This window comes from Enhydra lutris, unplaced genomic scaffold, assembly GCF_002288905.1.
Source record: "Enhydra lutris kenyoni isolate GAN:26980312 unplaced genomic scaffold, ASM228890v2 scaffoldscaffold55, whole genome shotgun sequence".
In the NCBI taxonomy this organism is placed as follows: domain Eukaryota; kingdom Metazoa; phylum Chordata; class Mammalia; order Carnivora; family Mustelidae; genus Enhydra; species Enhydra lutris.
In genome coordinates, this window is record NW_019154139.1 from 10,053,531 (window position 1) to 10,080,532 (window position 27,002).

Genomic DNA, 27,002 nt, shown 5'->3' on the forward strand with positions numbered 1-27,002 from the left:
GTTGTGAAGCAAAGGAGGGGACAGGATAGGCTCTGCCCCTGCCACCTGGGGAAGGGTCTGCCGGCAGGAAGATCCCCTCCAACTACCCCTGTCCTGTCCCCAACAGGGTCAGCGCAACAAGGTGAAGAAGCTCTCCATCGTGGTCTCTCTGGGGACAGGGAAGTCCCCACAGGTGCCCGTGACCTGTGTGGATGTATTCCGTCCCAGCAACCCCTGGGAACTGGCCAAGACTGTTTTTGGGGCCAAGGAACTGGGCAAGATGGTGGTGGACTGTGTGAGTACGGGCTGCTCCCCAGCTCTGCTGGCCTCTGGGTCTCAGTCCCTGGGACCCTGGGTGTCAGGAAGGCTCTGTTGAAGGTCTTCAGCCCGCTGAGGTGAGGGGGTCCCCGATTCCATCTCAGTGTTGGCCCTTAGTGACCACCTACCCCCGGGGCTTTCAGGCGTTTTTTAACCATGAAGCCCTTTCTTTGAACACGGCCCCATGTGGAAGCCCAGAATATGCCATGGGACCCAAGCCGCAGGGGGCGGGACGCAGAGGCCTGTCCACTCAGCCCCTGCTCCCCTCCCCCTGCAGTCGGGGGCTGCTGAGCCGCCCGTGCCCCTCTGTTCCACAGCTGGGACAGTCACTGCAGCCCAGGCAGGGGGACTCTGCTGGGGGTGGGGTGGCTAAGCCAGACTAGAGCCTGGGGATCCCTGGGCAGTGATTCAGGGTACGGTGTGCGCTGAACGCTCACAGAGACCCCTTCTTGCCAGTGCACGGATCCGGATGGGCGGGCCGTGGACCGGGCCCGGGCCTGGTGCGAGATGGTAGACATCCAGTACTTCAGGTGAGGACCCCCACCCCCTGCCCCAGCGTGCCAGACCCAGCCCTCTGTGCCCACTTCCCCTTTCCCCACGTGGCTGCTCTGCACCCCGAGCCTGCCCCGGTCCTCACTCCTGTCCCCCACCCAAGCCAAGCCTCCGGGGCTCAGCCCTCCTCCTTGACCCAGACAGATTGAACCCCCAGCTGGGGACAGACATCATGCTGGACGAGGTCAGCGATGCAGTGCTGGTCAACGCTCTGTGGGAGACTGAGGTTTATATCCACGAGCATCGGGAACAGTTCCAGAAGCTCATTCAGCTGCTGCTTTCACCGTGAGGCTGGGCTCCCAGCTACCCCCACGTCATCACAGCCACCCAGCCCCTGATGGAGAGGCCAGGCGATGTCCACCCTGTGTGCCACTGGGCAGAACGGGGCCTGGGTGGCTCCGCGTCTGCAGACCAGACCAGGCCTCAGAGGGCGCTGGGCTTCCTGCCTTAGGCTGGTCCCGAGGGCCTGACCCTACTGTCCCCACCTTCTGGCACCTGTTGTCATTCTAGGCTTAGAAATCCTCGAGCCTCACTCGGGGCCCTCTCCCTGACAGCCAAGGACAACTGACCCTTGAGCCCCGAGCCCTATTGATTTAGACACTAAGGGGGTCTTACCCATCCCCCATCAAGACCCCTTCCGCCCTCCGCCCTCTACCCTCTTCCCTGGAGGGGACAGCGGTCAGAGAAACAGGCTGTGACTCACTCATCAGCAGGGGAATCCTAGGCTCCAGGAGCGGGATTCCTCATCTGACTTTGCCCCTCAGCACACACCCGGCCACCCGCACCCCTCCCAGCTGCCCCACCCTGGAGCTTTGCTCGACTCTCAAAGGTCACTCCTGTAACTTCAGTCATTCCTCCCAACCCGAAGTGGTGCATAAGGGGGCAGGGCTCCAGGGCGTCTCCCCTGGAAATAAATGGTTTGATTCCGGTTCACCTGTGTTATGTGTGCCGTGCCATGAGTGCTCCCATCCCACCCCCCAGCTCCCTTCAGCCTGACTGTCATGGTCCTCTGTCCCCTTGGATGAGTGCTGTTTCCGGGACTCCCCCAGTGGTGGGGGGGCACCACTTTTCTTCCCCAGGCCTCCCCGAATCCGCTCAGGCCAAAAGTGAAGCTGTTCAGAGGCAGCTGCCAAGCCCACTTGCCCACGGTGGTAGGTGAGGGCGAGTGCCATTTGCTGGAGCAGGAGATGAGACCCAGAGAGGGTAGGGGGCTTGGGCATAGTCACACAGCCTGCGAGCAAGGCCAAGCTTTGTCCCAAGTCTGTGTGGCTCTAGGGCTCCTGCTGCCAGCATGAGCGGAGGTGGGCAGGCAGCGGCCAATGGGGGGGCCCTGGCCCTCGAGGTGCGGCGTGAGGGGCTTGGGCAGACAGAAGACCAGAGAGCCATGACACCCAGTGGTACATTCAGCCTCCAGCGCTGGATCTGTCAGGGAGGGTCCCAGGGGAGGGCCCCCAGCATCTCTGGCCCTATAATTTGGGCAATGCCCAATGTGGGCAGATGGGAGGGCAGGGGTCCCTGCTGGCCTAGGGGAAGCTAGACCTGGAGGAGGAGGTGACCTGAGACAGTGGCCCACATCCACGTGTGCCCACCGTCCCACGGTTCCGAGGGGTAAATAATTGAAGGACAGGTCACACGAACCTGCCCGCGTCACAGGATGCCTTCCCCCGGGTCTGGTTACGCCCCAGATCGCATTCTGACATCCCTGGCTGGTGAATAATTAAGCTGCCACCTCCTCCCCAGCCGCCACCCCCTGCGACAGGGCCTCCGTCTTCAGGTCCCACTCTGTAGCTTTCTTCGCTCCCTCAAAGCAGTGGGCACTGGAGGGGACCGACTCCCCCCTCCCCGCTCCCAGCCCTGCCAGCGCCTCCAGCCTCCTGCCCAGCACCTGACTTGCGGCCCACTCTATGGCCCCCGAGATGGACCAGTTCTACAGGTCCACCATGGCTATCTACAAGGTGAGTGTGTGGCCCGGGCCCCAGGTCTGAGCACCCCTTCCTGGGGCTCGAAGATTGGACCGGCTTTGGAGGACAGAGGGTTAGCACAACTGCAGCATGTTCTGGAAAGGAAGGCCCAGGCCAGGCGGGGTTGTGGGCTCAAGGGTGGGGATCCCTGGGGACAGTGAGCCACCTAGCCCGGATGTGGCTTGTCCACAGTCACCCAGTGAGCGACAGGCCCACTGAGACAGCCTGCCTAGATGCTAGACCAAGGCAGGATGGGGCCCAGCGTGACTAGCAGGGGGAGCAACGGGGGAGCCCAGCAAGCCACCTGGCCTAGGACTGGGGCGTCCTTCTCTCTCTCTTTCTCTTTTCCTGTCTCTGTCTTTCTCTCCTTTCTGAGCCCCTCATTCAAATTTTCTACCTCACTCCCAAGGGGTTGCCACTGTCCCTGTAGACTTTTATTGAGCACCTCCTGTGTGCAGGACCCTTTCCCGTGTAAGCCTCACACGCCCTGCCTGTAGGATAGAAGATAATCACCCTAAAGGGTAGATGAGAAGGCCAAGGCCAGCACGGTTAAAGAATCTGTTCAAGGTCTCTGAACTTCCCAGAAAGGCTTCAGCAGTTTGAACAAATATCCAAGTCTAAGTCATTGCCCCAGGCTCTCTGTACCCCGAGGGTACGCTCCAACTGGCTGTAGCCTGAGGTGGCCTGTGACCCTGCCACAGCCTTGCCGCCAACGGGCTCTTCTTTGAGGAGGGCAAGATCTGTCCTTGCCCCCTGAGGTGACCGTCGGATGCCCATGTGTCCAGCCTGGCGAGGCCTGGACCCAGTGCCGGGTTGGGGCACACCTAGCCAGGGGCAACCACAGACCCACAAGTTTCCTCCCGGTGGGAGGAGGAGAACCTTCTAGATGCATGGTCTTGGGAGCAGGTTCCCGCCCGGGCAGGCATGTGAGCAGGAGCTGGCACGGAACAGGGATTCGGGGAAATGGCCTTGAGTCCCCTGTTGCAGTTAGGATCCAGGCTGACTCCACGCTTCTAGGCAGGTGCCCCTAGGGTCAGGCTCCTCTCTGGGGCTGGGTGGGGGGAAGGCTCCCTGCTCCTGAGGCCCGGTGACTTGCCTCTGCCCATCGACCTTTCTCCCTCTCCCTCTCCCCATCCTCCCCATCCCTCCCGGTGGCCTGGGGCTCCAGAGTATCACGGACCAGTTTAACCCCGCCCTGGAGAACCTGGTGTACCTCGGGAACAACTACCTGCGGGCCTTCCATGGTAAGTGTCCGGCCCCAGGCCCCCAGCCCCTCCGCCTGCGCTGTCCCCGCGCACCTGGTCCCTCCACGCTCCCACCCAGCACCTTCACCCATACACACCCCACACCCGCCTCTGCCTGCTGCTCAGATACCCCCAAGGTGCTCCCAGAGACGCAGTGCCTGGTCCTGGCGGCCTCCACGGCCCCAACTGCACACACCTCTGTACGTCACCCTGATGTGCCCCGTGAGCCCACTGCTGCACCCAGGCCCACCTCGGTGAGCCTGGCTTTACGCCGCAGCCCTGTGTCTTCACTCTGCCTGGTACCCGCATCCACACACTGACAGCCACCCCTCCCCCATCTCCCAGCAACCCCCGCTCCACCAAGGCTAATCACCCTGCCAGGGCTTGCAACCCTTTGTGCCAAGGATAAGCCAGGGACACACCCGGAGCCGAGGGCCACCCAAGCCCTCCCTGCCTTTCAGGACTTTGGAATCAAAGCTTGTTTTCCCCCTCCCCAGCTCCTCCAGCCCGCTCCCCCTACGCCCCTACACCTGTGCACCACACCACATCTGCCCACACCCTTCCGTGGGTACACACGGACGCCTGCGCCCCCACCCGTGATGGACACACACTGCCCTGGGCCCCACTCCACGCCTGCTTCCTCCCCTGGCCAACACCCGCATCCCCACACACCACCCAGGACACCCCCCTCCCAGATGCCTCTGCACCCCGCCCCCCGCCCCCGTCCCCTCCACACACCCTCGCCTGCCAGGAGGGGTCTCCAGAGGGCAGGGGCAGATGGAGGAGGGGCCGGGGCTACGGGCACCCCTTGTCCCCACGCAGCTCTGTCCCAGGCGGCTGAGGTGTACTTCAACGCCATCCAGAAGATCGGGGAGCAGGCCCTGCAGAGCTCTACCTCACAGATTCTGGGTGAGGCGCTCCCCCTTCCACTAGAGCCCCCACTCTTTCTTGGGCCTGGAGGGGCTCTCCTCCCAGCCCTATGTCCGCCCGGGGCCACCTCCTGCTGCCCAGACCCTTCATCTCCCTGGTGCTGTCCCTCAGGCCCAGGGCCAGCCGGGCCCGCCAGCTGGGGATCCCAGACAGGGTTCCTTTTGGGTTCTTACCCGTCCCGGAAATCCCCCCAAGCCACAGGCCTGGTGGCCCAGGGCCAGCCCAGAGCCTGGAATCCTGTTCTGGAGCCCAAGCCCCTCCCCGCCACTCCCTGAGGGGCTGTTCCAGTGCGGAGATAAGCATGGCCATCCTCCCAGAGCCATATAGGAAATCCTTGGACTTCGGCCTCCAAATGCCGTCTCAGGGAGCCCCTGTGGCAGCTTCTGTCAGGAGGAGGGTGGGTGGCATGGGCTGCCCCCACTGAAGGCTGCTCTCCCTGCCTCCAGGGGAGATCCTGGTGCAGATGTCGGACACGCAGCGGCACTTGAACTCCGACCTGGAGGTGGTGGTGAGTAGCGCGGCCCTGAGGCATCATACAGGGGAGTGGGCTGCGTTCCAAGGAAGTCGCAGGCCCAGCCCCCCACAGCCTTTCTCAGGGAGGGCTCCCTGCGGCCCTTAGTGACACACAGGCACAAGTGTCCCAGGCACCTGCCAGGCCCAGGCTGTGCGGGGCGTGTACACCTGCCACGGCTTGCTCCAGCCTCCAGCAACCCCAGGAGGCAGCCGCCGCTTCTATCTCCATTCTACAGACCGGGAAACTGAGACTCAGAGTTCGAGTCCCTTGCCCCCAGTTCCAGAACGAGTGCAGGAGCTAGGCAGAGGAAGGGCCCAGGTGCACGCAGCCAGGCCCTGCTCCTCTCTGGCCCTCCAGCCCCTCCCTCCACACTCCCAGGGAGCAGCACCTGACCTTGTCACACCCATAAGAAAACCCCACAGAGCTAAACTCAGTCTTCTCAGTGAGGGATGCCAGGCCCGGCCGACCCAGCAGCCTCCCTGTGGCACCCCCAGTCCGCAAAGAGCAGCCCTGTGCATACACAGCCTGGCGTTCCTACCGCTGGGCAGGCTTCATGCTCAGCCTCGAAGCAGCCCCAGCCTTGCTGGCCAGCGCCTTACAGGCCCCCCTTGACCCATGGACAAGCTCATTGCTTCTTCTAGACCCTAACGGATGCCTCTGTGCATTCTTAGCGCGCGTGGTTAAGAACGCGAGCTCTGCAGCCCCAGCACCCGGCTTCTATCAGCCCAGCACCACCTGCGCCTGACCAGCGACCTTGAACAAGCCTCTCTGTACTTTGACTTATCCGTCTGTACAATGAAGACGATCGTAACTACCGGCAGGACTCTTGCGAGGGAATTCATAAAACTAGTTGCCTTCCGCCCATCTTCACGGTGATGTTGGCAGCAGGACCTGGCGGCCTATCTGGGAGCCAGACTGGGAGCCTTGCAAGGGCTGGGGCAGGGCCTGGCCCCGAGCAGGGCTTCACCCGCTCTGGATGGAAAGAACAAGCTTTGAAAAGAGTGTGGGGGCTGGCCACGCGGGGAGGAGAGGAGAGGGCGTCCCCAGAGGGCGTGGGGCTCAGGAGGGAGCCAAGGATGGCGAGCTGGGATGGAGCCGGAGAGGGCCTGGTGGTGACAGGTCTTGGAAAGCTCGGGAAGAAATGTCAGCTCATTGTGACAGCACGTGGCTCTCAAACGTGTGTGTGGGGAACCCTTGGGAGTCAAGGTGCGCTTTAGGGGACACCAGACAATACTCAGCAGTTTGGTTACCTTGTCGAAATGGGGAACAGTTGCAGGAGCAGAAAAACGTGCATCCATCTGTCCAGGATAAAAGCCTGGTCCGGGGCCCATCTCTGGGACACCTGCAGGCTTCGGGCTCAGCTATGCCCCGGCCCTGGGCTCAGGAGGGGAATCAGGAGCACAGCTCATGCTGGCCGCCTGTGGCTTCCCATCCTCGGATTTGATGGCTCTCTGTGTCTCTCGTGGCACATCCTGGGCTGGATGAGGACACGTGTCACCCAGGCTGTCTCTGTAAAGAGAGCTGCCCTCTCTGGGCACCTGCATCTTGGCTGAGACACCTGGGCAGGGCCCTCAGCCAGAGCCGGACGGGACCCAGCACCACCGACACTGCCTGGCCCGTGGGCTCATTCATTCGACAGCTCTGCACCGCCGGGTGCTGGGCGCTGTGGCAGGCACGGGGGACACAGCAGACAAAACCTTCGCCCTCCCCAAGAGAGGGGCCAGACAAAACACAAGACTAACAACTGAGTATATACACGACAGGTTAGACACGAAACGTGCTCCGGAGGAAAACAAAGCAGGGAAGGCTCCTAGCAAGTGTTGGAGGGCTGCAGTTTTTGACCAATATTCCAGGAAACTGCCCTAGGAAGGGGACACTGAGAGAGGCCTGGAGGAGGGGAGGGTGTTAGCCAGGGAGACACGTGTGGGAAGGGCGTTCTGGGCTGAGGTAACAGCTCGGAAAGGCTAGCGGAGGTATGTGTGAGGGGACACTTGGCTATGACGAGAGCCCTGTGGTGTGGCCTTGACCTGCCTCTGGCCATTCTGAGTGTGCACAGCCAAAGAGCGACAGGATCTGACTTTTCTTAATTGTAAATGAAAACACAGACAGAGAACATCTCGTCGAGTAAATTAGAGCTTAAGGAATCGTTTTAAGGCAAGCCACCATCCAGGTCAGGAACTGTGCCAGCCTCCCTGGGAGTCCCTCCCTGTGCCTCTATCAAAATCACAGCCCCTCCTCCCCACCTCCCTCCAAAAGTGACCACAGATCTGACCCTCCCTTGTGCTCCTTTGTAGCTGACCACTCGGGCATACATCCCTAGACGCTGGAGTTTGGTCATGTGCCGTCTCTTTTTTCCAAATATGCCTTTGAGTTTTCCAATCAATAGATCCCCTTCTTTCCCTTATGACTTGTCTATTGAAGATCCTGGGGCCCTAGGACTGGTTTTCCTGCCATCTGGAAACTTCCAATCTCACATTCCCGGGGTAGTTCATCTTGTTCCTCTGTCTTCTGGACGCAGGGGCTTGGTCAGACCCAGGCTCTTCCCTCCCTCTGGCAAGACCACAGAGAGCTCTGGGCTCTTCCATCGGGAGCCTCGTCGCATCTGCAGCCACGTGATATTAACAACCACGGAGGCTCAGTGTGTCCAGACCCATCCCTACAGCGGGAGTTCATGGCTCTTCTGATGCTCTTACCCATTAACCGGGATATTTCTATACGGAGACGCTCCTCCTTGCGTACTCTTTGCTGCCAGTGGCACATTTTGTGTGGGAGAAGCAGGATCAAGGTTCAGTCACTCTCCTCACTCATTAGATTTTAAGGTCATGAACGCGCTCCCTGTCATCCTCTGAAGGTGACCCATTGACTGTAGTGTTTTCCTTGCACTTACTGTAGTATTTTTTAGTACCATCAGTATTTGTAGATTTAAACACATCTGATGTATTTCAGTCCTTTGCAATGTTATTGTCTTCAGCTAAGTTGAAAACGTCTCCCTCTTCGGCCACCAGACGCTTCCTCAGTCGGGCTCCCGAGTCTCTTGGGCAGGACCCTAGTAGTTCTGATGGCTTTCTGGCTGTCTTGCTTTGCTCAGCCTCCTATGGGTTACACGGCGTCTCCTTTGTTCCTGGTCTTCATCAAGAATTCTGATTCTCAGGGCTCCTGGGTGGCTCAGATGGTTAGGGGTCTGCCTTTGGCTCCAGTCTTGATCCTGGCGTCCTGGGATCAAGCCCCACATGGGGCTCCTGGCTCAATGGGGAGTCTGCTTCTCCCTCTCCCTCTGCCTTTCCCCCTACGTGTGCTCTCTCTCTCTCTCTCTCTGTATCTGTCTCAAATAAATAAATTCTTTAAAAATTTTTTTAAAAAAAGAACCCTGATTCTCGAGGATACAGAGAATGAAAGCATTTGGACATTCCGGTCAGCTTCTGACATGGCATATTGAACATTGTTATTGAAAAGTCTGATGATCTATTTTTTTCCCATCATAAATCTACTTGCTTTCTCAGCCTAGATGCCCAAGATTTTTTTCTTCTTTTCTTTTTCTTCAGTCCAGTAATTTTTCTAGACATGTCTTGGTGTTGACCCATCTGGGTCCATATTACCAGTCCCATGGTGTACTTTTGCAATAAGTAGTTTTAAATCTTTTTTTTTGTAATTTCAGGAACATTATCTTGAATCACAGTTTTTAGAATGTTTTTGTTCTCTGTCTTTGCATTTCTTCTTCAAGAACTCCTATTATCTGTATGTTAGATCTCCGCAACTTATCTTCAACATCTGTCCCTTCCTCTTGACTATGTTTACTTTTTTCCTCATTTCTTCCCCCCAAACACTTCCAGATGTTATGATTTAATACCTGGACCAAGAATAGAGCCCATAATAGAACTCCTATCATGGGTATATCTATATATAAAATAATAGATAAAAATATAATCTCATATATATTGTATTTATTATATATTAAATATATAATATCAACCTGAAATTCACCCCTTTTAAGTATACAATTCAGAAGTTTTTAATGTAGTCGCAGAGCTTTGAACCCCTTCCCACTATCTAATGTTAGAGTATTTTCATCACCCCCTTCCCCCAAACACTCTCCCCATCAACGTTCACTCTCGTTTCTTTCTTTTCATTAAAAATGAGTTTTCCTCCTCTTTGGCAACCCACTGTCTGATTTCTGTCAAAATGGAGATTCATTTTTTCTGTTCTAGGACTTCATATGACAGGAATTGTACATATGTTTTCTTCCGCAACCTTCTCCTTCACCCGGTATAATGTCTGTAAGATGGCTTCATGCTGTCATGGGTAGTGGCACGTTGTCCTGTATGATTGCTTTCTATGCCACCGAAGGAAGCTACCACAATTTACCTCTTTTTCTGCTGGTGGTCATTTGGGTTGTTTCCAGTTTGGGATTACTATGACTAGGGCTGCTGTGAACATTCTTATACAAGTCTTTTGTGGATGTATGTCTTCATTCCTCTTGGGTAATTACCTGGGAGCGGAATTTGTGGGACATGAGGCTGACATATATTGGCTTTATAGGAAACCACAAAGGGCTCTCCAAAGTCGTCGTGCGAGCCACAGCCCCGCTAACGATCTGTGCAGCTGCTCCTGCTTGACGCGCTTGCCGACCTTCGATGTTGTCCATCTTTGTTGTTTTAGCCGTTCTCTAAGGTGCGGAAAGTACCTCATTGTAGTTTCATTTTGCATATGCCAATGATCAAAGACTTTTAATGGGCCTATTGGACATTAGCACTTTGCCCATTCATATTTATTGCCCATTATATTTATTGTTGACTTATAGGAGTTTCTTATATAGTCAAGTTAGGAGTCCTTTATCAGATATATGCACGGTACAGGGTTTTTTTTCCCCCCAACCTATTGCTTATCTGTTCATTTTCTAAATAGTGTCTTTGATGAGCAGAACTTTTACATTTTTAGGAAGCCCAATTTGTCTATTTTATTGTTTTCATTTGCAAAAGGCAGAATCTGTTTTAACTCCGTAAACTACCTTACAATTCATGGGACTAATGCTATGGCAACAGCAAACACCTGCCTCTGCTAATTTGACGTTTTTATTTTATTTTATTTTATTTAAAGATTTTATTTATTTATTTGGCAGAGAGAGAGAGAGCGCACAAGCAGGGGAGAGCAGCAGGCAAAGGGAGAGGCAAGCAAAGAGGGAAGCAGGCTCTCAACTAAGCAAGGAGCCCGAAGCAGGACTCGATCCCAGGACCCTGGGATCATAATCTGAGTGGAAGCCAGACCCCCAACCTACTGAGCCACCAGGTGTCCCTACTTTGACAATTTTAAAAAGTGTTTGTATCCTTGTTAAGAAATCTTTTCCCACTACCACGGCAAAGATACTCTAAATTTTCTTATAGAAGCTCTAAGTTCTGGACTTTACATTTATTTCTATGATCTATCTTAAATTTGCTTTTGTGTATGAAGTGAGATAGAACCGGGGGTTCTTTCCCCCCGTATAGACATTCAGTTGTTCCAGCACCACTTCAAAAAAACTTCGCTTTCCCCATTGAACTGACTTGATGTCTTTGTCAAAATTTGATTTGTTGTTTTATGTGTGGATCTATTTCTGAGCTCTCTACCCTGTTCCATTGATATATTTGTCTATTCTTACACCAATACCACAACTGTATTAATTGCTGTTGCTTTATAGTGAGTCTTAAAATAAATTGTCTAGGAGTGTTTGACTAGGGGTTGAGCATTTGCCTTCCGCTCAGGTCATGATCCCAGGGTCCTGGGTTCAAGTCCCCCATTGGGCTCCTTGCTCAGCAGGAAGACTGTTTCTCCCTCTGTCTGTTTTTCTCCTTGCTTGTGCACTCACTCTCTCACTCTCTGACAATTAAATAAATAAAATATTTTAAAACAATCAGCTAGTCTAAGAATTTTGTTCATCTTTCTCAAAATTGTTTTGCATAGTCAAGATCCTTTGCATTTTCATATTTAGAATCAGTTTGTCAATTCCTTTAAGAAAACCTGCTGGAATTTTGACAGGGATTGCATTAATCTATGATTTAATGGCCATCATAGGGGCACCTGGCTGAGTGTAGAGCATGCATCTCTCGATCTCAGGGTCATGAGTTTAAGCCCCACATTAGGAGTGGAGCCTACTTCAAAAAAAAATTATAAATTCATGGTCATCTGAACAATATTGAGTCTTCTGATCCATGAACATGGTATACCTCTCCATTTATTCATTTTTCATAGGAACACCTTGTCATTTTCAGGGTAGCAGTCTTTCACATCTTTTGATGGATTCGTACCTAGATAATATGGCTTTTTTTAGCTATTATAATTGGAAATTTTACATTTCATCCTCCAGTTGTTCATTGTTTGACCTGTCGCTCTGGCTCCTGTACTAATAATATAATATCAGCAGTGGAGGGCAAAAGCAGAAGCAGGAAGACCAATTTAGAGGAAGGGTTGAGATGGCTTGGGAAAGTGGCAGCAGTGGTAGTGTTGAGAAGAAATCAGACTGAATGTAAATCAGCCAGTAAGATTTTCTGATGGAGTGGATGTCAGTTGCAAAAGAAAAGGGAAAGTCAAACTAACTTCAGCATATTGTCCTGATCAACTGGAAAGGTGTAGTTGCCTTTATCTGAGGTGGGAAATACTAAGTGTGGAACGGTTTGGGTGGAGGGGAGAGATCAGGGATTTAGTTTTAGACATGGTCAGTTTGAGAGGCTTATTAGAAAACCATCTGGAGAGGTGAGTATCAGTTGCATGTACATGAGGCTGGAGTTTGGAGTCAAGGTCTAGGCTGGGTTGTTTGGGAGTTGTTTATCTGGGAGCATATGGACGGATGAGCTAATGGAGGGAGTGGGTGTAAGAGGGGAAAGAAAGAGGCCATGGGGGATCAAGAGGTGAGGGAGAATCGGCAAATGACAGAGAAGAGGTGGGTGGATGGGGGACGGGGAGTGCAAGGAAAACCAGGAGAGGGTGGTAGGCTGGAAGCCAAGGGAGGAAGGTGTTTCAGGGGGAGGAAATGTTCAACTGTGTCAAATGATGACCACAGGACTTGTCAGAGGAGTCCTGTGAGTTGACTTTGTGACGTGGTGTGTCAGTGATTTCAATGAGAACTTTCTAATTGGAGTGGTGGGGCACAGCCTGACTGGAGGGGGTTCAAGAGTAAACTGGAAAACAGGAGTCGGGTCAGCTCACAGGGACAATTCTTCTGGGGTGGGGGTTAGGGGGAGTTTCCTATATAGGTGGCAAAAGGATTTCTTGCGAGTTACTGGAATAACTCAAAACATAGAGCTTACAGTGCATGTTTTCCACAGTGGGTCTGGGTCTGCTCTCAGCTTCTGTACTGAGGGACTCACAGGACCTGCTAATGAAGTATATGCTGGGAGAGGGGGTGCAGGGGAGGACAGTCTCTGTTCTGACCTGCTGGGAATTCCTCAGTCTGCCTGGGGTTGATGACTTCCTTGTTTCAGAAGCCACCTGTTAATAGATAGTCCTATGGTTCCCCCAAAGCAAGAGCTCAAGTTCACATAAATTACCAACCCCTTAATAGATATTCTTCTGGAAGTTAATGAAGACTTTCCATTGACCCAGTATTGCCTGGGTCCCATCTAATTGGTGATCGTAGCCAAGCCATAGCAATGGGAAGGATTACAACCCAGCAGTCTCATTCTAACACACACATCTATGGGGTGACTCAGTTCATACCTGAATGGAAGCAGAAGGAGTGACATCTGAGACATGGAAGGTGGCTTGCTCATAAGCCAGGTCTCCTAGGCAAGAGTGGGATGGATAGGGCAACCAGAATTAGGAAGAAGGGAAAAGTCCCCAGCCTGTCTGCTGCACTGATAGCATGAGCCCTTTAACCTGTATTTTAAGAACTTTTTTAAAAAGAGATTTTATTTATTTATTTGGCAGGAGAGAGAGAGAGTGAGAGAGGGAATACAAGCAGGGGGAGTGGGAGATGGAGAAGCAGGCTCCCCGCTGAACAGGGAGCCTAGTGCAGGGCTGGATCCCAGGACCGCTGGATCACGACCCAAGCCAAAGGCAGATGCTTAAGGACTGAGCCATCCAGGTGCCCCTTAAGAACATTTTAAAAGAGCTCGTGCTCCCAGGCCTCCCTGGGAAGAGCGCTCCCAGCCGCCCAGGGCTCTCAGCTGGGGTCAGGCTGTACTACCTCCCTTGCCCACCTTTGTGACAGCCCCATGTCCCTCCCAGATTGTCTCAGCACATCGGCTCTCCAGGAACCTAGGTGGAGTTGGTGCGTCCGTTCTGTGGGTTTTGTGCATTTTAAATATTTTCCGTAGCCTTCGGTGTGGTTCAAGTTCATCTCCAGGTACCACTCAGCATCTTTATGAGTGCTCTGGTCACAAAGTTGCCTGGCTTTTGTGGGTCGCCTCCAACCCTGTATCTCCCATAAGCCCTGTTGTTGGTTTTGGGCAATTTTGCAGGATACGGGGATTTTCAAGAACACATGTTTGGTTTTCAAGCAGAAACCTTGGACTGCCTTTTCAGTGGGAAGCAGGGCCAGAGGAGGGGCAAGTGAGGTGCCCTGGGGGCCGCCCTGGGAGCTCCCGCAGGTGCAGGATCCAGTAGACAAGGACAGATATGGGGTCTTGGCACTGTTCCTAACACCGACCCCCTTACACACACACACACACACACACACACACACACACACCCTAGCAGCCATGGCTTGGGGTTCAAGGCATGGCCCGTCCTGAGGGGGCCACAAGCAAGCTCCCCTACAGACCAGCAGTTACTAGGGTTTCCGAAACAATTGCAGGAGAAAAATGTAAAATTGGCAACTTTTATAATTGATTGGTTTTCCCTGAATACTGGAAGAAGATTACTGGTATTCTTCTTCTGGGCAACGCTGTACCCCAAGGCACAGAACCCCTGCCTCCAGCACAGCCTGGGGACCCCTGTGGCAGCAAGCCTGGCAGCATCCCCTGCGGGTTCTGGGGGGAGGGCAAAGAGGGTGCAGACAAAGGAGGAGGAGCAGAGGTCCCCTGCAGGATGGGGGACACTCCTTTCTGCTCCCTGTGAACCCAAGAGCAAAGCGTGCAGCTGAAGGGTTTAGATCTGATGTCCCCACAACACACAGTGACCCAAGGAATGCTGATGGGGGCGTCCAGGGGAAGCACCAAGGCTCACAGAATCAAAGCTCTTTGGGCTTACAAAGCTGGACCTTCAAGAGCATCTAGCCAAGACCTTCCTGTTACAGATGGGGAAACTGAGGCCCAGACAGGGGGCAGCAACTTGTCCAAAGTTATAGAGCAAATCGGAGGCAGAACCAGAATTCCGAGGACATAGCTCTTCTGAACCTGAGTCCAGTAGCCTTCCCTGGCTTTCTGGTCACCCAAATGGTCAGCCTCCTCCGTCTCACCTATCGTGGAAACCAGCCAACCCTCAGCTAAGACCTCAGCAGCTGTGAGCACTTTCACTGGGTCAGGCCCTGCCCACGGTGCTGGGGACATAGAGAAGGGTCAGATGAGGTTCATGTCCATAGCAGCTTGAGAGGCTATGACCAGGGGCCTAGCAAGAGATTCTGTCCTGTGGCTAGAGGAACGAAAATTAAACGAACAAATATATATACATTCCAGAATCAAAATGGGAGCACAGTGGATTCTGCGGGCGAAGTCAGGGAGACTTCCTGTATAGGGGGCACGGAAGCTGGTATTTGAGGTCTGGTAGGAAATTCTAGGTGGCAGGAATGGCATCATCAAAGCACAGACTGGGACTAAGACCCAGAAGACTCTGATACATTTATGGAGGGTGTGTGGCCAGCCGTCTACTGCACGATCTGTTTGCATACCAAACCATTTAATCTTCCCTCCAACCAGGTCCTTGTCTCATGTCCATTTTCTCCAACAATTGGGCAGGTCCCTGGTGTGTTAGGAACACAGTGAGCTGTATTGGACTGGGCAGTGTGAGGGATGCCAAGGCCTGGGAATGATTAGGAACACCCTGATCACCCCCACCCTGCACTCCACACAGGTGCAGACATTCCACGGAGATCTGCTACAGCACATGGAGAATAATACCAAGCTGGACATGCAGTTCATCAAAGTAAGTATGGCCACCCACCTTGACCCCCCAGCCCATCACAGGCAAGACAGCCTCTCCCCATTTGGTGGATGAGCACACCAAGCCCTGTGCTGGGCATTGACTAGCGCCAGGCTGTTTGTGTTTCCAGCTGAGCTCCCTGGGACCCTGTCCAGTGTTCTGACCAGTGGACCCGGAGTCTTGAGCTCTTTGACATGGGGGTCTCCCTCCTCTCTCCACCCTCCCCAAGGACAGCCGCCAGCACTACGAGAGGGAGTACCACCACCGAGCCACCAACCTGGAGAAGTGCATGTCTGAGCTGTGGCGCATGGAACGCAAGAGGGACAAGAACGTGCGGGAGATGAAGGTGCAAGGGCTGGGGGACAAACCAGGCTCTGGGGGGACCCCTTGACAACGTCCTGAGCTCCCCCGCCCAGCGCCGGCCCAACTCCAGGAGGGCCTCCTACCCCATGCTCTGTGGTGAGCACGGCGAGGGAGGTCAGCCGGCCCCAGGTGGGTGGGCGCCCCCAGCCCTCAGACCCACCTCAGCGCTGAACCTTGCACGGTCACTGCCCGGCTCTCCTACTTCTTGGAGAAAGCCTAAGGCCATCAGCCATGCTGCTCCTGATCTCAGTAGCCAAGGTGTGTAATTCCCCAGCAGCCACACCATCCTCTGCTCCCTCCTGCCCCCGCCATGCTCCCCTACCCCTGGCGAGGGCCAGTCCTCCTCCCAAGCTCAGGGCCCCATCCCTGGCCTTGGTCTTCAAGACTTCTATCTCCTTTACTAAGCTCTTATCCCTCCTCTTCAGAATCTACCCTCCCAAGTAGGGACTTCGATCAACTTGTTCACATTTCCTTAAACTAACCTCCCTGGGCCCCTCTCTATGCTTGTGGGCTGGGGGCAGAGGGACGGCTCAGACACCAGCCCTGCCTGTGAGAAGGGCCCGGCTGGGCAGACACAGAGCTCAGGGTCTGGAGGATGACGATGCCCGTGAGAGGTGGGCCTGGGAGCTCCGATGAGCTGGGTGCTCCCGGGAGGGCCTCCCGGAGGAGAGACGGCCGGTTCAGGAAGGACAGGAGGCTTCAGATGGCTGGTACTTGTGGAGGGTGGGCTGAGGCATCCACTCGCTGCCCCCAGCCCGACCCCGCTTCTCCCACAGGAGAGTGTGAACCGGCTACACGCACAGATGCAAGCCTTCGTGTCTGAGAGTCAGCGGGCAGCTGAACTGGAAGAGAAGCGGCGCTATCGTTTCCTGGCCGAGAAGCACCTGCTGCTTTCCAACACCTTCTTGCAGTTTTTTGGCCGGGTGAGCTGGGGCTGGGGGACAGCTGGTGCAGCCGTCCTAGGGCCTGGGCTCTCTGGGAGCTGGCTGCCCGCAGGGACTTCCCTCCCTTCACCCATTTCCTTCTGTGTTTCCTTTCTGTGGGTATTCATTGTTTACTCTCCCTATCTCTTTGGTTGTTTCTGTGTTTATCTGTATCATCAGATACAAATTCCTTCATTTATTCCTTCATGATTTTTATTTTATTTTTATTCTCACGTTCATTCACGAATTCATACCTTTATTCACTCACGTGCGAACCGTTTATTTTTTCATCCCTGTTTGCGTGGACTCACCATTTGCAAATTCATCAGTTCATAGATCTAGTTATGGCCTTTTTGCTTTTATCTTATCGTTCAAATCCTCTGTGCTATTGCTCTGTTCCATCTGCTAGACCAATCAGATTCACTCATTTCCTGTTGGCTTTCCAGTGGCTTTTGCTTTCTGTATTTAACTACCATGGTGTTCAGTGCCATTGGGTTTACAACCATCATACCTTCTCTGTAAATGTCACCATTTACGTATTTAACATCTCATAACCCAGCCTGATGCTTTTCATTTCACTTTGTCTGAGATTAAAATTACCCTCCTTTCTCTTCTGTGAACACTTCTTTTTTTTTTTTTTTTCAAATTTTGTTTATTTATTTGACAGAGATCACAAGGAGGCAGAGAGGCAGGCAGAGAGAGAGAGAGGAGGAAGCAGGCTCCCCGCGGAGCAGAGAGCCCGATGCGGGGCTCCATCCCAGGACCCCGAGACCATGACCTGAGCTGAAGGCAGAGGCTTAACCCACTGAGCCACCCAGGCACCCCTCAGTTTTTACTTTTGACCAGTCTGACAGCTTATGTCTTCAAAGAAAGGAATTCAGTTCATTCCCAGTTTTACCCAACAAGGGATAGACCTGTTTTATTTTACTTAGTCATTTCCTCTTTTTCTCCCGTCCTTGCTCTTGTCACTTTGGTTGTGTTACCACAGATGCCTTTTCTCCTTTATTCACTTGCAAATCCTACTGCTTTTTTTTTTTTTTTAAAGATTTTATTTATTTGACAGACAGAGATCACAAGTAGGCAGAGAGGCAGGCAGAGAGAGAGAGGGGGGAGGAAGCAGGCTCCCTGCGGAGCAGAGAGCCCGACATGGGGCTCAATCCCAGGATCCTGGGATTGTGACCTGAGCTGAAGGCAGAGGCTTTAACCCACTGAGCCACCCAGGTGCCCCTCCTACTGTCTTTTAATCTCTCTTCGTGATGACCTCACCTCGTGACCCTCATGGTAACATCGATTCATCTCTTGTGTTTTCTAAAATATATTGATACCCCCCGGTGCTACTCTGTCCATGGTGGTCCCCCACCTCTTAAGATGAGGCCTGGGGAAGGATTTTCCTGCCCTCCATGGCACTCTAATATGTGGCCTTACTCCTCCCCTTATCCTTCCTGACCCCCAGCTCTTGGTTTTGCCAAAAAACTTCAAGACTTTCAGGTCTAGACTCTCATGAGTCCTTTCTTTGCAGCATGATCCTTCTATCTCGAGAAACTGCACTTAGACCATGTATAGTCCCAATGCTTGGTGCACAGCCACTCGCACTGATAGTCACTAACCACGTGATCAGACATGCTGATAGCACCGTTTTCACTCTTCCTTTCCCGCTGTCTTGAGGTTTCTGTCTTGATGAACTGAATGTTTTCTGCAGACTTGCCCCCCCGAACCCACACATACGTGCAAGTCTCACTTTGACCCCGAGTGCTGAGCGGCATGTCAGCTGGTTGAAGGGCTCCAGAGCTGTGGGCTTTTTCTCCTGGGGTCCAAGAGGACGTTTCCCATTTTCTGGTGCTCTATGTTGTGCATGTGAAATCGGGTGCCGGTCTGTCTTGTTTCCGTCTTAAGTTACTGCCTCTTTCTCTGGATGCTTGGAGATTTTCTTGGAGTCCTGGGGACTCGGGAATTTGTCTGGGTGTCCCCTACATGAGTGCCTTCGGGTGTTCCCCACTCTGTGGGCTCAGGTCTTTCTTCAGGTCAGGGAGCTGTTTCCTCTTCTGTTTCTTTAACTATTCTCTCTGCCGTCGTTCCTTCTTCTAGAACTCCACATCTATGACCTCCTCCCTCGCCACGTCTATTTCATTTGTCCTTGTTCTGCAATTTGAGCTCTTTCCACCCCCCACACACATTGTATGATTCCATTCATATGATCTCGGCTCTGGCTGACATCCTCCCGCTGTCCCCACCAGAGCCAGCCCCCGGCTCAGGGCTCAGCCTTCTCCTCCAGCCCCTCCTCTCTCCCAGAGACTGATGCTCCAGGGAGAACTGCCTGTTCTTCTTTGAAACAGTTATGCTGCTGTGTAATTCACAGGACATCCAGTCCATCCATGTAAAGCGTACAACTGAGTGGAGCCTCGTGTATTCACAGACTTGGGCACCCATCAGTACAATCAAGTTTAGAACACTCGCATTCCCCCTAAACACCCCACTTAATGATCATTCCCCAACCCTCCCCCGTCCTCCCACAACCCCCACTCCAGTCCAGGCCACCACGATCTACATTCTGTCTCTGGAGATGTCCCTCTTCTGGGCATTTCATATGAATGGAATCATACAATGTGTGGTCCTTTGTGACGGGCTTCTCCCACGACGCATTGCCGGGAGCGAGATTCTTCAGTGTTGGGGCATATATCTGTCCTTCGTTCCTCGTTGCTGCCAGATGCTATACCGTCGTCTGGAGACATCTCATTTTATTCATCCATTCACTGGTGGATGGACGTCTGGGTTGTTTCTACTTTGCGCCTGTTATAAATAATGCTATAGTAGATAGATGTACAAGTTTCTGTGTGGACATGTTTTCATTCCTCATGGCTATAGGGGAGTCGGCTTGCTGAGAATCGGGTAGCTCCGTGTTTAACTGTTTAAGGAACTTCCAGACGGCTTTCCAAAGTGGCTGCACCATTTCACGGCCCCACTGGCAGCTGGGAGCTTTCCAGTGGCTCCGCATCCTTGTCAACACTTGTTATTGTCGGTCTTCTTGATTCTAGCCATGCTAGTGGATGTCAAGTGGTATCTTATTATGGTTTTGATTTGCATTTCCCTGATGGCTCGTGATGCTGAATATATTTTCCGGTACTTCCTGGCTGTTTAAGTACCTTCTTTGGGGGGAAGCTCCTTTTTGCTTGTGTCCTGGACAGTTAACCTCCAATATTAAGAGGAGTGTTGACTCCTCCCCTGGCTGTCTCCTGCTAAGTGATCACCCCTCTGGAGAGGGCTGTGGATTGAATAAGCTAGGCCTCCCCTAGGTATGAGGCAGTGGGTGGAACAGCTATTGTGTTGACTGACCCAGCTAGACTTTAGGACACTCAAGATCAAACTCCTAAGATAGTCAAGCATAAATATTTACCCATCACTTTATCTATAAACAGAATGCACAAGATTTGGAGCAAGATTTAAAGAAGGATGAGGGCTGGGCTCAGCAAGGGGTCACTCTCACATGCCTCTCATACGCAGTCCTGGCTGAGTCCACGTCTTGTCAATAACATACCTCTGCCCACCTCGCCCTCAGCTTCTCCAGGTTTATTGGACTTGTACAAGTCTAGCTTCAGGATAAATTCCTAGGAACAGAATTGGCAACTCCAAGAATTTAGGCATTGGTTGTCCCAGTTTACCCTTCTGCCGGCCTTGTAGAAGATTCCCTTCTCCTTGACAACAGTGTGAAAGCAAACTTTTCAATATTTGCTAATCAGCAAGGTAAAACTGGCATCTCCGTGTGGTTTTATTTTATACTTTTCTTATAAGCGAGACAGATCTTTTCATGGTTCCAAGCCATTGGATGTCCTTTACTAGGACATGTCATCTTCTTTTCCTCCATTTTTTCTTATTCATTTCTAGGAGCTCTTTATATGTTACTGAAATTACTCCTTTCTCGGTGATGAGTTGCAAATATTTTCCGTTTGTCATTTATCAATTGACGTTGCTTACTGTAGGTTTTGCCGTGTTGAAAAAATTTTTTATTTAGTCAAATTTTTTGGTCTTTTCTAGACTATGGGGTCTGTAGCATACTTAGAATGACTCTTCTGCTCCATAAATGTTTTTAAAACTTCTCCCGTGGTCTCCTTGTGGTTTTGAAAGCCTGCACAGTGTTTCTTCCCAACGACAGGCAAAACCCCCTGGAGGCAGGGCCGAGGGAGGACAGGGAAGTTGGATGCTGTCCAGGCTGGGGCTTGGTGCTGTGGCCTTTACTCCCAGAACACCCTAGGACCCTGGCATGCTTTCTACTGGAAAAAAACTGGACAAAAACCCTTCTAAAAATATGGTATGCAATACCTAATGTTGCTTTGCATACTGCTTTTGTGGCCAGCACACAAAGACCTTTGGAGTTTTGGCTTTGTGCTGTTTTGTTCATTAGTTAAGCAAGGCAACCAAGGGGGTGTCCGACTAATGACCAATGGGACTAGTTGCTCCTGTGATGTGAGTGGCCTCTGTTTTGCTGCCTGAGATCCCTGTGAGATTTTTACCAGCTGGGCCAGACAGAAGGGAGGAATCATGGAAAGGTGCTGTCACAGGAACAACTCACTTACTATCTTTAGGAATTATCTAGCCCTAGGAGGGACAATGCCCGCAGGATTGCTAAAGGCTCAGGATGTCAAAACATCATCAAATACAGAAACTTAAAAACATGATTCATGTATGTAGCTGGTCTGACCTTTAAAGCCCTCCCAGCCCCAAGTTGTTATGGACTGTGTGGTCAACAGCTGAGTTTCCCGTCCTTGAAAGTATTCAAACAGAGTTAGATGCCCATGTACCAGGGACACTAGGGACGCCTATGTAGGCTAAAAGGAATAGACTGGGAAAACTGTATTTGAAAGGCCTCTTCCAGGAAATGACTCAAACCGGCTTTCGCAGCAAAGGTACTTACCACTTGAGTTACTACAAAGTTCAAGGGTTTCAAGTATAGCTGGATCCAGGAGCTCAGGTCTTTGGAAATTTGCCATCTTTTCTTAGTTGTAGCTTCCTGTGTTGGCTTCACTCTTTTTTTAGCAAAGCCCATGAGGTCCAAGAAAATATTTTTCCCAATTGTCCCAGGATAAGTACTGGAATTGGATTCTTTGGTCACAGTTTCTGGGCAAGTGCCATCCCTGAGTCCATCACAGTGGCCAGGCCCGGGTTCTAAGCCTACCGATGTACCAGGCAGTGGTAGAGCCCGGCCAAAGCACACAGGCAGAGAGAAGGGGCTGGAGAAGCACCTCAAGGAAAGCACCTCAAGGAAAACACCTCAAGGAAAAGTGAGGGGCCTTCTACGAAAGAGGGGGAGAGTTAGACGGTGGGCGAGTCCCAAGTGACACCAAAGCGATCTCTAGCTCCTTCCAGCTGGAAAATCCAGTTATCCTCAGCTTACGGGGGCGCCCGAGTTCCCAGGTCTAGGATGCCGCTTCTGGGGCCCCAGGACTTTGGGGGCTGCTGGGAGCCGGCTGACGCCTGTGTCCCCACGCGGCCAGGCCCGGGGCGTGCTCCAGAACCGCGTGCTTCTGTGGAAGGAGCAGTCGGAGGCCAGTCGCAGTCCGTCGCGCGCCCACTCCCCGGGCCTGCTGGGCCCCGTGCTGGGGCCGCCCTACCCCTCGGGCCGCCTGACGCCCACCCGCCTGGACATGGTGAGGTCCTGGGCGCCCCCGCCGCCGTTCGCGCCCCCGCCGGTCCCCGCACCCTCCGCGGTGCCCTGGGGCCTGCGACCCTCCGCCTGGAGCCTCCTGCCCCCCAGGTTCCCTGTCTCCGCGGCGCCCCGGGGCCCGGCCTTCAGCCCCGGCGCGATCTGGGCGCCCCCGTGGTGGTTGGGCCGCCGGCCCGAGAACCCCTACGCCGCCGACGTCCGGGACTGGGGGTGGGGGCTGGACTAGGGCGCCGCCGCGGCGCCCCCCTCCCTGCCCCACCCTCCCCTGCCCGTCTCCCCTCGCAGCCCCCGAGGCCCCTGGCGGAGTTCAGCTCCCCCCGCAGCCGGCACGGCTCCGGCTCCTATGGCCCCGAGCCCGTCGAGGCGAGGTCCGCGTCGCAGCTGGAGCCCGATCGCCGGTCGCTGCCGCGGACGCCGTCCGCCTGTGAGTGGCCCCGGAGCGCAGAGGGAGGGCCGGGGGACCCGGGGCCCGGGGGGAGGCACGAGGTGGCGCTGCAGCAAGAGGGACGGAGGGGGCCGCGGGGGCGGAGCGCTCACCCGCTGCGCGCCCCCGCCCCACCCCGCAGCCTCGCTCTACGCCAGCGGCACCCAGCGCTCCCGCTCCAACTCCTTCGGCGAGCGCCCGGGTGGCGGGGGCGGGGGCGCCCGGAGGGTCCGCGCCCTCGTCTCGCACTCGGAGGGCGCCAGCCACACGCTGCTGCGCTTCTCGGCGGGAGACGTCGTGGAGGTGCTTGTGCCAGAGGCCCAGAACGGCTGGCTCTACGGCAAGCTGGAGGGCTCCTCCGCGTGAGTGGGACCCCCAGGGTGCAGGGGCGGGGGGGTGTGGAAGGGGGCCCGCCCGGAGGTCTGGGCTCCCCTGCCCCGACAGTGACTTGTCCCCCTTGGTCGGCCACCTCCACTCCCGGGACCCAGACAATTCTCCCCTTTCCCCCACCCCACCCCAGACCGTGTCCTCATCCAGCTGGCGGGATAGGAAGAGGACAGGCCCTTGGGAGGAATGGGAAGGTTCTCTCACCTGTCCGAACACTGCAGGAGCCCCACTGCTTGGGCGCTTACTGTGTGCCCCACATGGAGGGAGAAGCAGCTTCCTGCCTGGACCCTGAGAGTCCCTGGAGGTCTGATGGAGATGGTGGACTTGGAGGCACTCCCCCAGGCCAGAGCCAGAGGCCAGGCTGGGAGCTCGGAGGCTGAGTTGCAGTCAGGGACAGGGAAGAACCTTCAAGATTGCAAACTGGGCTTGGTTTTGACACCAGGAGGGGAGGCGTGAGGTGGGGAAGTACGCTGTGGTCACTGCAAGGTTGGCAGAAGGCAGAGGTTGAAAGCCAAAAAAGAGTGTGCAAGGATAACTCTTCTGCCAAAGGAAAAGGGGGCGGTGGGAGCTTGCTGGAGCCAGGCAGTCACCCCCATGGGCCTTATGGGCAGGAGACTGCGTGGTGCCCGCTGCCATTCATGCTGCGGGGTATGATAAGGGGTGAATGAGGTCTTAGAAGGAGGAGTCAGCAGGTGCCCGTGAAGGTGATTGCAAGGGTGGTGGTGTGGGTCAGTGGACGGGGGACAGGCAGAGGGTTGAGGAGCGTGGTGTGGGGCTGCGGGCAGCGGGCAGGTGGAAGGCGGCCCAGGAGTTGGTTCTGTGGGCAGGTGGATGCGGGTCGGTAGGCAGGGATGAGCCGAGCGGTTGGGGCAGGGTGGAAGCATGGGGCTGGGGTGCACAGACTGAGGGGTGACTGGAAAGGTATGTGCGCGAATTGGTAGGGGGCACCCAGGGAGACAAGCTGATGGGTGGTTTGGGGACCAGTGGTCCGTGGGTGGCTGCCCACAGGGTCGTGGATGGGTGGAGCGTGGATAGAGGGAGGATGGCAGGGACCAATACGGAAGCATGGGCTGGCGGGGAGAGATGGCTACAAACACAAGGGCTCGAAATCCCTGCTTTGTGGACCCACAAAGGTAGAGGCTGCCCTGAAATTCCCCACAAGTGGCGTGGAGTGGACTTCCCCAGACCCAACTGTGAAGCCACCCAGACCCGCGCTCTCACCCGGTCACACGGCTGTTCTGTCCGTGCGTCGCTGGGCGGGGAAGGAGACGGCAGATTTTGTCAGTAGGCCCTTTATAGTGAGAGCAGAGGTAAAACATAAGGAAATGGTTTTATTCCATCAGTTTGAATGGAAATTGCTTCCAGTTACCTTTAGGTGAGAATGTTGTTGATTGCGTTTTGGGGTCTCAGGGGGCCTTTTTGGAGAGCACTTTCCCAAGGGCTCCGCAGGAACCTGAGGGGTCCCAGGGGTCTGAAAAAGCTGAGCAACATTGATCAAAGTGCCTCTCCCGCAGCCCCAGCCTCTCTAGGGGTGCAGTAATGAGCCTCCAGCCAGACAAAGACTCCAAGAGCAGCAGTGGGGGCAGAGCACGGAAGGGCACGGGGCTGGCAGTCAGGCGCCTCAGGCTCAGGCGCCCCTTCCTCTGGGCTCGTACATTCTCCTGTGGTCCTCAGCCCCTGCCCTGTCCCCTTCCCAGTCACCCTTGTCATCATCCGTTTGCACATCTGTCTGTCCACTGGGCTGGGAGCCTCTGGGGTGGAGGAGCTGTGCCCGGCTCTCTGTGGGCCTCACGGGGTGGGTGCTCCGCGAGCAGGGAACGAAGCGGGTTGCCGCGTGTCCTTGGACACATTGCTTTCCTCCTTGGACTTGCAGTGGCTCCTGAGGCGGTCCAGCCCCTGGCAGGATATGAGGCTGGGTGGATGGACTTGCATGTCGAGAAAGATCTCAAGGGATTAAATGAGTTAGTCTGGGCAAAGCCCTCCGAGCCAGGCCTGGCACATAGCACGGCTCCAGAACTGCTCTCGGGAGTGGGACTGTGACCACTGTCTCTGGGCCTTTTGTTTATGGGCCCCTCTGCCTGCACCCCTCAGGAGTGGCTGGTTCCCCGAGACCTATGTGAAGCCCCTGGAGGAAGTACCCGTGAGCCCCATTAACCCCTTGAACCCGGTGACCTCCATGAACCCGATGAGCCCTATGAATGAGCTTCCTTCCAGGTACCTGGCAGGGGTGGTGGCCCCACTCCCCAAGGGGATATCTGTGAGTGGCTGTCTTCAGTGGGCGCAGCCTCCTTTGTACCCTGGAAGAGGAGGTCCCCCCCCCCCAGGAGAAAGCCATTGCATCCATCCCTCTGCCTCCTCTTGGGACTGACTTCAAGCCCGTGTGGCCTCCTCTCCCCTGGTACAGCCCCCTATAGGAGGCTGTGGGACGCCAGCAGGATGGGGTGGGGTGCAATAGGGGCCTGACGTCTGACCCCCTTCCCCTGCCTCCCTCCTCTGGACTCAGATCCTACCCACTCCGGGGCAGCCACAGCCTTGATGACCTCCTGGACCGGCCAGGCAACTCTACAGCCCCCTCGGAGTACTGGGACGGCCAGTCCCGCTCCCGGACCCCAACCCACGTCCCCAGCCATGCCCCCAGCCCTGCACCCACACCCCTGCCCGACAGCCGCCAGAGCAGCATGGGCAGCCCAGGAGTAGCCAGTGATGTCAAGGTGAGCGCCCCCACCCTGCCCCGCACACACCTAGCCTTTCTCCAATCCTGGGCTCATCTGATGGGCAGGGAGACCAGAGACCAGGTAACCCTCCCTGCTTGGCCACTGGTTGGCTGGCTGGCAAGGGGCCTTCCCACCCCAGCCTCAGTTTACCCATCTGCAGGGGAGGTGTGGGATGGACTTCTGAATCTAGGGAGGGGGACAGGGACTGGAGCCCCCGTCATCTTGCTGGGAGCCCTGGAAAAGTCCTGTCCTTCCCACCTCCCAGGAGAGGCAAGACCAGGATCCTGGGTCAAAGCTGGGACCAGAGCTGTCTGGGAAGGACTGGGGTGAGGAGTGGGGTGTAGGGAGAGCAGCTGGAGCCTGGGGGGTGGTCCTCTGGCCCAGGCTTCTCACATCTGAAACCCACAGAATTCTGGGCTTCAGGACACCCAGTCTTGTTTCCCAGAAGCCTGGTGCTGCCCGGAGCCACGGGTCTAGTCCTCTGCCTTCCTGGAATGGAGAACAGCAGAGGCAGGGGCTCCCCTGCCCCTTTCTCCCCTAAACCTGGCCCTTCCTCCACCCCCACTGCAGAAACTTATGTCCTGGGAGCAGCACCCTCCAGAGCTCTTCCCTCGGTGAGTTCTAGGATGGGAGCTGGAGGGGACGGGACTCAGAGGAGGGCTGTGGGGAGAGACGAGGCAGGGGTGAGTGGAGGTGGCCATTGGCGGCAGGAGGTAGGGGTGGGCAGCTGAAGACCTGGGCCCCTTTCACCTTGACCTCTCCCCTCACAGGGGCACGAACCCCTTCGCCACGGTAAAGCTGCGTCCCACGGTCACCAACGACCGCTCGGCGCCCCTCATCCGCTGAGACGCCTTCCTCCGGCAGGGGGCTGAGGTCGTCCCCCCACACCTGCCCGGGGGCTGCCCAGAGCTGGCGGCAGCAGCAGCAGCAGCAGTGGACCCGAGAAGCCGGGGTCCTGATCCCAGGGTGGCTACCCCGCCCCAAACCGTG

The 27,002-nt window shown here is 54.9% G+C and overlaps 2 protein-coding genes across 6 annotated transcripts in view; both read left to right on the forward strand.

The window, feature by feature from the left end:
- The window catches only part of LOC111157482 (phospholipase A2 group VI), a 53,619-nt gene extending 51,839 nt beyond the window's left edge, over positions 1-1,780 (forward strand). For 2 of the 4 annotated variants that reach the window (XM_022518908.1, XM_022518911.1), the window contains 3 exons: positions 107-274; positions 754-827; positions 994-1,780. In XM_022518908.1, the coding sequence (XP_022374616.1) occupies positions 107-274; positions 754-827; positions 994-1,138 (387 nt within the window). In that variant the 3' untranslated portion in view covers positions 1,139-1,780. Of the gene's footprint in view, positions 1-106; positions 275-753; positions 828-989 lie in introns of all 4 variants that reach the window. The other 2 variants (XR_002641305.1, XM_022518909.1) reach the window with 2 other exon arrangements.
- A 42-nt stretch (positions 1,781-1,822) lies between these two features.
- LOC111157483 (BAI1 associated protein 2 like 2) lies at positions 1,823-26,939 on the forward strand. Of its 2 annotated transcripts, XM_022518912.1 has the most exons (15): positions 1,823-2,004; positions 2,590-2,804; positions 3,979-4,054; positions 4,877-4,963; positions 5,431-5,492; positions 15,477-15,548; positions 15,775-15,891; positions 16,685-16,831; positions 22,318-22,470; positions 22,773-22,911; positions 23,054-23,273; positions 25,390-25,512; positions 25,802-26,009; positions 26,583-26,626; positions 26,783-26,939. In XM_022518912.1, the coding sequence occupies exons 2-15, from the start codon at positions 2,754-2,756 to the stop codon at positions 26,856-26,858; spliced, it is 1,575 nt and encodes a 524-aa protein (XP_022374620.1). In that variant the 5' UTR covers positions 1,823-2,004; positions 2,590-2,753; the 3' UTR covers positions 26,859-26,939. The 2 variants fall into 2 exon arrangements, with proteins under 2 accessions (XP_022374620.1, XP_022374621.1); XM_022518913.1 differs by lacking the exon at positions 1,823-2,004 and having other exon boundaries at positions 2,267-2,804.
- Positions 26,940-27,002: the final 63 nt, after the last annotated feature.

Bases quoted from the DNA above. Each gene is read 5' to 3' on its own strand.
- LOC111157483 (XM_022518912.1), top strand. From the start codon at position 2,754: ATGGCCCCCGAGATGGACCAGTTCTACAGGTCCACCATGGCTATCTAC. The intron at 4,055-4,876 runs GTAAGTGTCCGG...GTCCCCACGCAG, and splicing joins CTACCTGCGGGCCTTCCATG to CTCTGTCCCAGGCGGCTGAG. The intron at 22,471-22,772 runs GTGAGGTCCTGG...CTCCCCTCGCAG, and splicing joins CGCCCACCCGCCTGGACATG to CCCCCGAGGCCCCTGGCGGA.